A 14,064-nucleotide genomic window follows, 5' to 3' on the forward strand; every position below is an offset into this window, starting at 1 on the left:
TCCTGATTTGTAGGAGGCTTGTGTTGTATGTAGGGCTACTTGAGCCATGTAGAAAAGATGGTTTCATTTGGTTGTTTGAGAATTAACAAGGCCGAAAGTAATTTAATAATGATTGTATCCTAACAACCTTGGTTGTGGTTAGAGTTCAGTAGAGTTCAGGCATGTATTGTTTGCTTCAGGTAAGGCGTCGTGGTAGTTGCTTTGGTTTCTTAGAAAATACTGAATATGATTTTAGGAAATGGGGCACTTGAAAATAGATATTGTTTTGTTACTTTATTTTTTTACTTAAAAGCATTGGACAGGTACTCAGCTCACTAATAGTTTAACAAAAGGTCTCAAATGTAACTTTTATTTCTAGGTGCGTTCTAAATATCAGTTAAGATGGATATCCGAGGTGCTGTAGATGCTGCTGTCCCAACAAATATCATTGCTGCCAAAGCTGCGGAAGTTCGGGCAAACAAAGTAAACTGGCAGTCCTACCTCCAGTAAGTAAAGTTTTTTCACAAATCATTGATTGATTTATTACTTATGCGTTAGACTTTGGCTGATCTTGGCTGAACATGAGCCAACAGTGTGCCCAACTGGCCAAGAGGGCCAACGCATCCTGGCCTGCATTAGAAATAGTGTGGCCATCAGGTGCAGGGAGGTAATCGTCCCCCTCTACTCAGCACTGGTGAGGCCACACCTTGAGTATTGTGTTCAGTTTTGGGCCCCTCACTACAGGAAAGACGTTGAGGTCCTGGAGTGTGTCCAGAGAAGGGCAATGAAACTGGTGAGGGGTCTGGAGCACAAGTCTTATGAGGAGCAGCTGAGGGAGCTGGGATTGTTTAGTCTGGAGAAGAGGAGGCTCAGGGGAGACCTCATTGCACTCTACAACTTCCTGAAGGGAGGTTGTGGTGAAGAGTGATTTGGCCTCTTCTCCCAGGCAATGAGCAGCACATGGGGAAATGGCCACAAGTTGTATCAGAGGAGGTTTAGGTTGGACATAAGGAAGAACTTTTTCTGTCAGAGAGTGGTCAGGCACTGGAATGGCTGCCCAGGGAGCTGATGGAATCGCCATCCCTGGCAGTGTTCAAGAGGTGTCTGGATGAGGAGCTGCGAGATATGGTTTAGTGCTTGTGGTGACAGTGGTGTTGAGGTGACAGCTGGACTAGATGATCTTATAGGTTGTTTCCAACCTTGTAGTTCTATGATTCTTGAGATTTTTGGGATATACTGAAACATTACAATGCAGGACAGTCTGTCATGCTGCCATTAAAGAAGTTGGAAAACAAATGAAACAACTGGAAAAAATCCAGGAAAACAAGCAAGTATATCAAGGAATGGTTGGAAGCAAGTACTTCTTTGTGGAGAGAGCTCTGCTGCCATTTCATGTTAGGTCAAAATTTACTTTGGAAGTAATAGCGGTGGAAATAAGTAACAGCAGTGGAAACTGAGAGAAATAAAAAGGACAAAGGATCAAGGGGGTGGAAACGGATTTGTGTGTGAGGTAGAGAATGAGGTAAAGAAATAGAATTTTGTTTATTCTCTCATCTCTGTAACCTGAAGGAAAATGAAGAATTCTTGTATCTCTGCATTGTTATTGACTGATATTCTTGACTGTGAGGAATATTAGTGAAGTGTGAAGCGATATCATCTCTTGAGTGTCCAGGTATGGTAGCAAATTACTTCAGTGTTAGCTGCTTTGGAATCAGCAAGATTTCTGCCACTTGAGTTACAGAGGTACAGACCATGCTGCTAGTGCTTTCTGATTATCACTTCATCACTTCAGAGAAAGGCAGGTAATTTTCCCTGTAAAACTGTACATGTGCAAGCTAAGAAATGCTTGTGCAGTAGAAACTGATGAATGACAGGTGACTTGAGTACTGTGCTGGGTAGCCCAGTCTTGCCTTTCATTCGTGTTGTTGTTGCTTTTTTCTTCTTTGTACGTCTGTATGGTAAACTAGATTAAGGAACTGATCTATAGTGGAAACTGACTTTTTCTGAGTTATTTTTTCAGATGGATTTGTTCCTGGTTTAGCTCACGGTGTGATATTACAGTGACTGTGCAGGCGAAAGAGCAAGTTTGGTGTTGTAACTTGACAGTGGCAGCTACCAAGCACTTGCTAACAAGTCTAAATGGCTTTTGCTGTTACTGTTTATCTGACAGAAAATGTTCTCTGAGAAAGCTTGGCAACTGTTTTGTTCTGTTGGCTAATTTGCAGTTACTCAGGATAACAGTGGGAATACAGTTGTTCTGTTGACTGTGGGATAGTATTTTTCATGGAGTCTCTGGTGGCTCGTGTTATTGAGCTGTTAAGATTGAGCTGTTGCTTTTGTCATACAGGAGTTTGTACTGTGTGGTATGAAGTTGCATTTTTGAATACATATAGTATTAATTGCTTGACTGTGGTTAATGTTGTCTGCCATTTATAACTTGCCTTCGTTCTTGGTATCCTCTTTTCTGTGATTATGTATATAGATTGGGCGGTTTTGTTTATTTATCAGCGATTTCCTGTATAACTTCTTTTGACCAGTAGGTAGAGCTGATGATTCTTTTTCAGATCCTAAATGTAGAATTTGATTTTTGTTTTGCTATGGACTCTACAAAAGAAGAATGTGCTAACTATTTCGTTTCTGATGTACTGGGAGAGTAATGTACTGCATCTGGTTATCTGGCTAGTGATTGTATTGTGAGACTGCTCAGTGCTTGATGTCCTCTTGATGTCAATGAGGTTGTGTCTTGTTTATTATTACTCTTAGATATAAATATAATCTTTGTGCTTTATATTTACTGATAACAGCCTGCTGGCTCGCTAAGGTAGGTTCAGGGATGAGCATGAGTGACACTAGAGGGACTAAAGAGCATTGTGGGGGTAGCTAGTTCTTTGGCTGAGGAGTTTCCTTATCATTAGTTAATGGAAATGTTATATAAAGTTTTGGAGCTTCTAAAGAGGAAAAAATTATTTCTGGTTTTGAACTCGTCCCTTCTACTTTAGCGAGGTTTGGGCATGATAGTGTCTTTGAGGCTGGCTGATGCTTTAAGGGATTTTTTGAGAAGTCAGATGTTGCAGCAGTATTGGCTGGTATTTCTAGAGCAAAGCGCACTTTGACTGGAATCTGCTGGCTTCTGATGACCTGCTAGAAGCAGGTCAAAGTAGTTTGTGCTGTCCTGTAGAGTAGAAGGAAGCTGGTGTGCTGGTGGTTCTCAAGGACGCTTTTCTTTGTTTGCTTCTGAGCTGCTGTTCTGATGGTCCGTGCAGTTAGTGGTTTAAGTGTCCGTGTAAATGTATGGTTTTTCTTAAGTTAAAACATCAACTTAAGCATGACCTGATTTGTGTTCCGTGAAGTGTGGACAGCATTTATGTAGCTGGAAGTAAAGAACCTCACAAGAAATGTTTGCTTGTTTTTGTTTTCAAATCTGGCTGTGTCAGTTCTGTAAAGATGATTTAAGGGCAGCACCACTCACAATAGCAATGGAGCCTGGGTCATGAATGAAGGGCTTCTGAAGATCTTTCCTGCAGTGCAGAAATTACCTCAGTGCAGAAGTAATATGGCTTGCTAATAGCTAGGCTGCACTAGTCTGATTTCTTTTTTGGAGTCAACTCAAGCTAAAGATTAACCAGCATATTGTTCATTTCATCTGAAGGTTATAACTGTAAACTAGATGTCAAACTACACTAACATAGCTGCTGATTTTTGATGTTTTCTATGTATACTGTTATCACACATGATATGTACAGTCATCATACCTAAATATTGTACTTATGTTTGCTGCTGCTGAATTTTCTGAAATTAGGCTGAGGAGTTTTTTTCATTTTAATTTTGTTACTGAAACTCAGAAACCCAAGCTGGAAGTCAACACAAATCAGGCATCTTTGGGAGAAGAACTAAACAAATCTTAGAACAATTGAAGATGAATTGTTTTGGAAACTAAATGTGGTTCAGGGCAATTAGTTCTGTGCCTTTTGTGTTTGTGTGGTGTGTTTTTTTTTTTTTTTTTTTTGTTTTGAAACTCTAAGGAGGTTAGAGATGTTGATGCTGTTGTCTGATTGAAAATACGATACGCCACTGTTACATCCTGTATGGATGTCGTCAGCATTTGCCTCAGGGTAATACTGCCTTTATAGGGTACCTTGTCTTGAAGGAAATGCAGTTCTGCTTATTAAAGGTAGTAAATGATTTCTTGGAGAAGTGAACTCTTTGGAAATTGCATCTTGCTGCACTGTAGGTTTTCTGTGTCTCTATATTATTGTCCAACAATTGAATCCAGTGAGTGCCCTTTTGGTGCATGTGACGTAGTGTAGATAACCGGATGAGGGACCATGCCTTGACACTGTGGTGGATAGTTAAGAAAATGAGCCATTTGTAGCAGATGGACAAGAGTCCAGCATCATTCAAACAAAAAAGGAAGAAAAGCTGCTGGAGAGAATCTGTAATAATTAGGGGGAAGAAAAAAAAAAAAAGGAATCATAAGTTTCTGAATCATCTTGACCAAGAGCTTCTAAAAGCAGTGGTCTTGCAAATATTGCTTCTCTCTCTTACTTGTCACCATATCTACTTCCCCCCAACCTTGCAGTCTAATGTGAGATGAAAGCAAAAATTTGAAAGCTTTCTTCCTTGAAGTTTGGCAGACCTTTTCTAACAACCTGCCTGTAAACAACAATACTTCTCATGGTAAGGCTTTTTCAATCATTAAAGTAAAAAATAAAGAATTCACCTCGACTTATCTCTGAAGTGCTTCTTAAGTGGCAATATTCTTACGAAAAGATAGATAGTTCATCTGGTTACTTCATGTCATTATTATCTAGGTGTCCCTAGATTGGCCCGCATTGATTGAAACATTAGTGGCTGCTAGTTTGTTGTAGTTATGGCCAATATTTATGGCAAAGTGTTGGTCCTTTTTCAACTGCTCCAACTATTTTTAATAGGAGAGAAAAGAAATAATCTAAAAGGCAGAATGCTCATTACTGTAATTATTTTTCTCTCTATAATTACTTCAATTTTAGTAGAAACTACTGTGAGTCTTCCATCTAGTAAGATAATTGCCTTTGCTCAGTGTAAATTAGAATATTCCTTAAAATAGTGATGAAATGCAAGAATAGCAGGTGATGTACTGAGCTTGCTTATGTTCTTTGCTTGAAAATTAAGTAGGTAGAAGGTTTTTTTTTGTAATGAGGCTATCGTCATTAAAGGAAAAATAAAATTGAGAACATGTTGTAGGTCTTATTTATGTTTCTGTAGCTTATAAATTCAGATGAAACAAAAAAGTGATAATTTTCTGCGAGTTTACCAAGATTTTAGTGGAACTTTTAGTTGAGGAGCATCTGGAAACCAATCGGGAATATGGAAAAGATGAATTAAAAGAATCTATGCTGTGTGGCTTTGAAAAGTGGAAGAGGCAGCTGAGTCAGTGGAAATGTGAAGAGATGAATCTTGGAAATACTGGAACAAAGCAACGTCTAATACTTAACATACCCTCTGATTTTTATGCAGATGATGGTAACATGTACAATTTTCTTCTTTCCTGAATCGGTCCTGCTATTAACTAGTCAAGTTAGTCAGCTACTAGTCAATTTAAAAAATAAGTAATAATATAAAAATTCCAGGACTACTTGATTTAAAAATCAAACTTTGTACCTGAAGAATACCAGTCTGTAGTGTTCTGTTTGGTGTGATGGTGAGTTTTGCATTGTAGCAAACAACAAAAGGCACGATATTATGCTAGCTCTACAGCTGAGTCAACGGTTTACTGTGATATTATTCAAGGGGCTAGTGCCATCATCAGTGCAAACTTATTTCTCATTATTTCTTTTGGTTAAAGAAAAGATCAGACAGAGCAGTTAGCCTATAGTAGCCCCACAGCAGTTGTCTATTTCAAGCCCTCTTACTACGTGTTTGGATGAACTTGAACAAAGATAAACTTTTAAATAGCTATGAAAAGCTGAAATGTCTTGATTCCTAGTGTATTTTTAAATTGTTATAAATTAACTTCTCTCTGCTTCTTAAAGTTCTCTTCAGTGCTTATGGCAAACTTAAAATAGCAATTACTTCATTTTTCAGCACTTATTTCAGCTTGGGTTACTGTTATTCATATTCTGTATTATAATGTTGTGTATTTCAGTTCTTTTAACTATTTTCAGTGAACACTGCATTTCTCCTCTGAAAACTTGAAAATGATTTAGAGAATGCCATTGAACAGAGACAATGCACAGGGAAAGATTTGGAGAGGCTGTTCATTGTATGCGATACTAGTTGCAGAAAGGACATCTTTATTTTCTGCTGTAGAATGTAGGGTTGGTAAAGCAGCACTATTGAGATACCAAAGTTGAAAGAAGGATGTTTTGAAATAATCTGCTTATGTGATACTAATGGTTCTGTATTTTGCTTTTCAGAGGGCAAATGATCTCAGGTGAAGACTGTGAATTTATTCAAAGATTTGAACAGAAAAGAAATCCAGAAGAGAAACAAGAACTGTTGCAAACAGAAGGCAATCAAGTAATTTTCCTTTCTTTTAATAATACCTTTTTAGGGGAGGTGGATGGAAGGAAACTTTAAAGTAAAGTTGACAGTACAGTTAAGATGTTATGGAAGAAGTATAAAACCTGTATAAAAATATACTTTTTTTTTTTTTTTGCTAGATGTACACCTCAACATTCATTTAATCACCTGGTATATTATTATTAAATAGAAAGCAAGAGAGAGGAGATGGGCTGAAGACATACAGCTTTCTGGCTTTTTTTCTACCTTAGTTTTAGAGTATTCTGTGTGTTTTTTTTTCCCACGTTGTCAAACGCTACAACTATGTAATAGGTAATAATTTGCATAGTGATAGAAACATATATAGTGAATGTCATATGCCACTCTAATTACAGTGCAGCAGTTCAGAGTTCTGTGTTCCATGTGACAGAAAATTTTCTTGTAATGTGGTACCAAATGGTATCTCTATTGCAATCAAGATGTTGGGATGCTCAGTGCCTACGTAAGACTTTATGGGATCTCATTAGTTCACAATTTTACATTATCAAAAGGAATGATGATGATATTACTAATATGAATGTCTCTTATTTTCTAGTGTGCTAAAACATTTATAAACTTGATGACTCATATCTCCAAGGAACAGACAGTTCAGTACATTCTGACTATGGTTGATGATATGCTACAAGTAGGTCAATAATCTGTCTTATTTATCTCTCTTTAAATGAATGTTAGAATGCTTACTGAAGTCTTCAAGACTATATAGATTTCACATTCTATGAAACTTGCAGGTTCTGTCTTCGGAAAGAAGTTAAGTGTCAGAGCTAAAGTTGCATGGGTGATTTAGTCTTGCGTATACGTGTTCATATTCTAAAAAATAAATATGCCTATATGTTTATCTGTCAGTTCTCAATCCTATTTGTTACAAAACTTGGATACTCAGGAGCAATTTGTGATCTCAGTCATTTCCCAGTGTTTAGATACAACATGACAATGAACATGAAGTTGTTGAAGCTTTTCCTATGAAGGTATCATTTTGGCCACCCTTTTCAAGAAGATGTAGTTCTTGCAGCTTTTCCAACATATGTTATACACTAGAACAGTATGTCTGAAATTTTGCATAGTTAAAACTGGAGACTTATTTTTTGACTGAGAACATGTTGAAGTTGTTGTGCTTTCTTTCTTTCAATCCTGTCTCCTTCATAGCTGTTGTAAAATTAACTTATTTTTGATCATTTTAGCTGGACTTCGTGTAGCATAAGTGCGAATGTTAAGTGATTTATTTGATTAAACTCATTTTTTCATTAAACTGGTCATCATGGAGCTGAGGCTGTTCATTAAGACGCTATTCGTGAGACCTTGGGGTTTAGGGTTTTTTTTTTTTTCATTCTGTAGTTTGTACAGCAGACAGTAAGATATTTTTGTGTGGCTTTTGATATGTGCCCGATAGAATGTTAGGCACTTGAATAACGTGCTGTTGTAAGAGTTATGAGCATCAGATAACCAGGGATACCTAGTCCTACCCAGTAAGTGAGGAAGATGGAAATATGCAGTCCAGTGCAGTAACTTTGCTACGTTCAAGGAAGAGTTGGCTGCAACTCTGACATTTGGTGAGATGCCAGCATTTGGATGATGCATGCATTCAGGTCATGTTGTGCTGTATGCATGACACTTCAATAAATGGGCTTGCCTAGCTAATTTTTCATCTGTAGTGTTGTTACTAGGGTGCTGTATCCGTGGAGGAAAGACCTTCAGTTAGTGGAGTTTGATAAATTTCATGGGGTAGTGGAGACTGAGATACTGTGCTCATGCAAGTTGCCTTGTTATAGTGTTTTGAGCAGGTTTGTCTATCTTGATAGAGAGTTTTATACTTGTTCGTAGTAGCTTGACGTCAAAGACTAAGCATCTCTTTAGAATAACAGCATCTTATCCACAAACTAGAAAGCTTGTGGAAATGCCGAGGAAGAGCAGAAATCCAAATATTGCATTTTCTGAAAGAATGTTTAAAACAATTAGGAAATACAGCTCCCCTTTCTCCTTTAGATTTTCACGTCTTCTCTGTTCTTCTTTAAAGTTGTAGGTGCTTTGCACAGCTGTTATTAGACAAAATGCTGGAAGCAGCTGTGCACAATGTTCTATTTCGTCTTGTGGTTTAGCTTAGAAGCTCTCCAGAACAGACTTGTAGTGTTTGTTGTCTTGGTGCTCAGGTTGCCTGCTGTGACAGCTGAACCAGCTTTAGTATGGAAGTAAAAACAGGTGGAAAACTTTGTATAAACTTTATTGAAGAGGAGTGGTGTTCCTCTATGAAACTGGTCTCTCACTCTCTTATTCTGGTATATTTTTTACTGAATCAAGTATTGGAGCACTGAGAAACAATTGGGGTTTCCAAGTTCATTTCCATACTCCCTAAATTTTGAACTTTGTTAGTGCTGAAATAGACTGTATCTGCAAGTAACTATTGAACTGAAAATTTTCCATGGGCTATTACAGTCCAGAATGTGCTCTGGTAATGTATATTGACTTATCAATATAATGAGGAACATAAATACTTGTCTTACATTAAATGTCTCTCAATTCCTTTTCTGACTCTTAATTTCTACAGGAAAATCATCAGCGTGTTTGTATCTTCTTTGATTATGCTAAACGTGGTAAAAACACTGCATGGTCCTACTTTCTGCCAATGTTGAATCGACAGGATCTTTTCACTGTTCATATGGTAAGCTTTCAATAAATCTTGGTAGCTGGTACAGTAAAATGCTGTTTTTGATTTTTCTTCTGGTTCATTGCATGTGTTCTTGCACTGAAGATTTCATGAAAACACTGAGCTTGGCAACGTTTTTTCCTCAAGTTCATTATTAATTTTTGTGTTTCCTTTTGATGTTCTGCTCTTCTTTTTCTGGGCTGGAAGTTTCTTCCATCTTGAAAATGACTCACTTCAGCTTAAGGGGAAAAAAGCTAGCTTGAATAGCTTGCAGCTGTTAAGTAATTATGGCATGTGCTAGTGCAGAAATAAAAACACTCATGCATGTTTTAGACCATTGTGTCATAGGGCTGATGGATATCTGACTGTAATAGTATCCTACAACATTAGCCTGTTGATAAACCCATTTTTTGTAGCTTTTTGTGAGCTTTATCAGCTACAGCTATCTGATAACATTCTGAAAATATACCACTTACTACAAAGCAGATACAAAATATCTGCTATATAAGCAGATATATATATCTGCTCTTATATAGGAAACAGATTTCTCTAGGGGGTCATCTTTTGTTTAAACTTGATTTCAAGATGCTCTCTAACACTAAATCCTGAAACTGTTGTGTCTGGGAATTTTTTTTATTGTATTCTCTTTCAGGCAGCAAGAATTATTGCCAAACTGGCTGCTTGGGGGAGAGAACTTATGGAAGGCAGTGACTTGAATTACTACTTTAACTGGATTAAAACTCAGCTCAGTTCACAGGTAAAAACCTACTTCTGCTTGAATGTTAGAACAACTTTGGAAACACCAGTTCTTGAAACTTCAACTTAAGATTTTGAATTAAAAATAAACTTTTTTTTGATTGGTTAATGCTCATTCTCTTCTGGACACTAAGAAGAAAGCATGAGATTTTTTTCTTTGTCTCTTTATGTTGTTTTGCTTCTCATAGCTTGTTACTAGGATGAATAATCCCATGGCAGCAGGAGGTGAACATGGAAGCATTTTTCCAGTTTACTATACTGAGTCGTCTTAAATTTTTATTTTCCACTTGAAGCTAAATAAATTTTAATTTGTTTAGGCAGTATTTGTATGTACTTAGCTTAGTGTGAACTGCTTACTGCTGGCTTGTCCTTCAGATATGAATTTTTCTCTTTTGAAGTCTTTTTTTTTTTTTTTTTTTTTTTTGAAATTTACCTGGTTCTTCACCTTATCAAAGCCTAGTGATTTGTCATTCTCTAAGGTAGTTTTGTAACAGAAGTGGTGTACAGAGAATAGAAAACATAAGTATATTTTTAAGTGTATTTTTCAAATTGTAGGTTTATTAAGAGTTCTATGTAGGCTTATTAAGAGTTCTAGAAAAATCTTCCAGATAAAGTTGGAATTTTGCTAGAAAGATTCAAGGAAACAGCCTTTAAGCCCTGGAATGAAGATGGAACACAGTATTCTGTAAATCTACACTTAAACCAAAAAACAAGTCATGATGGGGTGTTTGTGAAATAACTGCCTTATACTATTGTAATATATCGAGCAGAAAAAATATCTAATGGTCTTAGCTTTTTATAACTATAGGGATGGGAGAATCAAAACAGTGCTGGGAACAACCCTTTTGTGAGGATGAAGGATAGCTCTTATTTTCAACTTCTGTATTTTTTTGCTAGAAGCTACGTGGTACAGGGGGTTCTGTGGAAGCAGGAGCAGTCTCCACAAGTGATGTGAGTATATCTTGAAGATTTGTTAATTTGATATTTCAGGTGAACGATATCCGCTCCTCAGATTAAGGTGCAGAAGTGTTCTGGAGTCAACAACAAAAAATGGAATTGGAACTGTATTACAGAGTGCCAGGTGATGGCGCCAAGGAATTAAATTATTTTGGAAAACATTGTTTTCACAGAAAATACTGGCACTGGAAATGTATATTTTACAAGTTGGATTGGGTTGTTAAAAACTGCAGATGTGTCTAACCTCACTGTTATAACTTGAAGAAGAGATGGGCAATTAATTTAACATTTGCACAACACTGTTTAGCAATGAACTGTCTCACTAGAAGAAGACAAAGTATGAAGCTTATGACTCTTACAATGTGCAGAACTTGAAAAGGCATATCAAATATTATAGCAAACATTGTCCCTCAAATCTCTGTAGCATGAAATTACTAAGAGTGCTTTTGAAGCTATAATGCCGTTATATTTGAATAGCCTGAATTCAGGGGAGAGTAGATCATCGTTTTCTCATCAGTATTCATTTATACTGAATTGCACGTAGCTATAATGAGTGTTGGGCTTAGAGATAAACTTCGGCAATATAGCAAATGCAAAAGATCGTAACACTTGATTTTTGACTTTGTTGTGATACAGACAGTTTATTGTGGCTCTTGAATGTGAAGTGGAATTCAGAGTGGTCTTTTTCTTCCCTCTTTCAGCCTGAAATTGTTCCTTGTCTTTCAGAAGACTTAAATATGAACCTGGAATTTGTTTCTTTTAGAAAAGTAGTTATAGCTTTGAAGTGTTAGCCTCCTATAGAGAAAAGCCTTTTCAATTACCTGACCAGAATTGAAAATAGTAAAGATGAAAGACTGTTATATATCACCGTGGGTGTTGGGGAAATTACAGCCTGAGCATGGAAGTTGAAGTATGTCAGTGTTTGTGTGTAGCTCCATGTTCCATACTGCTAAGCTGTGTTAGTTTCTGTCATGTGGCTGTATGACAGTGAATAGCTCTATTGCATGCCATACCATTCATTATAGAAATGTAAGCTATTCCCTTGGCTAGAAATCTATACTGGTTGTGCTCTGGCACTGAATAGACTGTAAGGTCTCAAAGCAGCAGAACCCTAGGTTAATTAAGTTGGACAAATTTGCTATTGACTTCATTACAGTGTTTCTGATTTCAGATATAGCTTGTGCAAGATTTTCAAGCAGATTCAAATTTATTTCTAAATAAAATAGGGATGCTGTTGTAACATTTTAGATAGGGAATGCTGTCTGGGATTTATTGTGAAATTTCAATTATAAGTGTTGGAAGAGAATGCTTTTGTAATAATCACCTTACAAAGTTTGGTAATATGTAGGTTGGTAATGCAAATAAATTAATAGATTATTTCAGGAGGACAGAATGTTTGTGTGTTTATATTTGCTTTATTTACATAAGCGAATACATACTGATCCAGTGAAATAAATGTGGGTTTTTTTTTTTAAATCTAGATGTCCAGACTCAGTTTTTACACAAAGATTTTGATAGGGATGAACTCATTCTGTGATACTCATCAGATGTCAAATTTTCTTTTTTGCTTCTTTTCTTTTCATGTGGGATTGCCTAATTTTTTTTTCTCCAATAAACATTGGAAAGGTTTGACCTTCTGTTGTGTAACTGATCTACCGTGAGGCTTTGGAGGCACTTAGTAAAGAAGGGGGCTTATAGGAAAAAGTATTTTATTTGTAGCATGTCTGAGTATTAGTAAAGGTAATACCAGAAACTGAGCACAGAGAGAATAAAATGCCAATTCTGTACCTTGGGAGCTGCCTTTATGTTGACCAAAACCTATTTCTGAACTTCAGTTGATCTTATCTTACCGCACAAAAAATGCATGCTTTTAGTGATGAAAATCTGTTTAAACATTTGGTCTGCGATAATTTGTATAGGAACCTTGCTGAAAGTAGAGTTCAGTGATGCATCTCTCAACTTTTTCCTGATGGGAAAGTTTTAGTCTTGTTCTTCTTAGCACAGTATAATGTGCTAAGATTTTAATGAATAGAGAAAAAATTAAAATGTAAGTCTGAAGTTTGACGATGATTTTGCATAGTCATCTTCCTAATGGTATTCTTCTGTATCAATATACATCTCATTATGATGAATATGGTTAGGAACTGAATGTGGAAAGAAACCAATCTGGATTCACTTGGCTACAAAGACTTGATTAAAAACCAGACTTGATTAAAAATTTTGTTGTGTTTTCCACAGTTTACTCAATAGAGTAGCAATTGATTCTGTGGATCAAATAGCTTTGGCACTATAGTCAAACAGAATGTTGCCTACATACGTGCTAAAAGAACGCATGCTCAGATAGGCTATTACAGTCTCTTTCTGTAATGATAAACTGGTATTGTTTATGTAACAACTTTTTCCTGCTCAAAAGTCTTTTCTGTTTGTATTTTGCTTCTCAACTTTTGTTTTCATTTTATTTTATTTTTAAATAGAAGCTTGTAAAATGTTGTAAGAGTGAGTCGTCTTAACTTTGAAATGTTGCTGAAGAAAAGTGCATTGATGTATGCTAGCAGAGCCTAGTTTGGAAAACTAAGCCTCTCCTGTAAAAAGTGATGTGCTCTTCTTTTCCCTTAGAGTTCCCAGTATGTACAGTGTGTTGCTGGATGCCTGCAGCTGATGCTTAGAGTTAATGAATATCGCTTTGCCTGGGTAGAAGCAGATGGGGTAAACTGGTGAGCATTTTTTTCACTTAATATGGATATACTTGACCTTATGATAGTATATTCTCCAATGACCTGTTTTGGAATGGAACTCTTATACAAAGGGACAGCTCCTCTGTTTGAGTACAAAATTTATTTGAAAATGAACATTCATTTTTCTGATTGACAGTAATGAAACTTGCAGATATAGGTACCAATGTGAGTCCTTGATGCTACTTTACTTTTCATGAAGAACTGTTCAGATCAGTATCTGAAGCAGATTATAGCTGTTTGCCTTCAACTTTGATTCTTCATTTTTTACTTGATAGAACAAGGACTGAAGAAGTGAATTTCTGCTCATTTTTGCTGTTCATTTTAGGGTCGTTTGATCTCAAAATATTAGTGAAAGGAGAAAATAATTAACATGGCTTCAGCTAGATCTTTTAATACAAATTCTCTTCATAAAGATCTGCATGAGTCTAAGATGTCACTCATCTTTTAAAGCTGTCTACA

General features: G+C 36.5%; 1 protein-coding gene across 2 annotated transcripts in view; it reads left to right on the plus strand.

Moving 5' to 3' along the window:
• Positions 1-381: 381 nt before the first annotated feature.
• The window catches only part of ATP6V1H (ATPase H+ transporting V1 subunit H), a gene marked incomplete at both ends in the record, with an annotated part of 36,770 nt that continues 23,087 nt past the window's right edge, over positions 382-14,064 (plus strand). The window contains 7 exons of one of the 2 annotated variants that reach the window (XM_079533324.1): positions 382-485; positions 6,375-6,477; positions 7,055-7,144; positions 9,059-9,172; positions 9,810-9,914; positions 10,811-10,864; positions 13,487-13,584. In XM_079533324.1, the coding sequence (XP_079389450.1) occupies positions 382-485; positions 6,375-6,477; positions 7,055-7,144; positions 9,059-9,172; positions 9,810-9,914; positions 10,811-10,864; positions 13,487-13,584 (668 nt within the window). The remainder of the gene's footprint in view (positions 486-6,374; positions 6,478-7,054; positions 7,145-9,058; positions 9,173-9,809; positions 9,915-10,810; positions 10,865-13,486; positions 13,585-14,064) is intronic. The other variant, XM_079533325.1, reaches the window with a different exon arrangement.

This window comes from Tetrao urogallus (genome assembly GCF_951394365.1).
Source record: "Tetrao urogallus genome assembly, chromosome: 3".
Taxonomy (NCBI): domain Eukaryota; kingdom Metazoa; phylum Chordata; class Aves; order Galliformes; family Phasianidae; genus Tetrao; species Tetrao urogallus.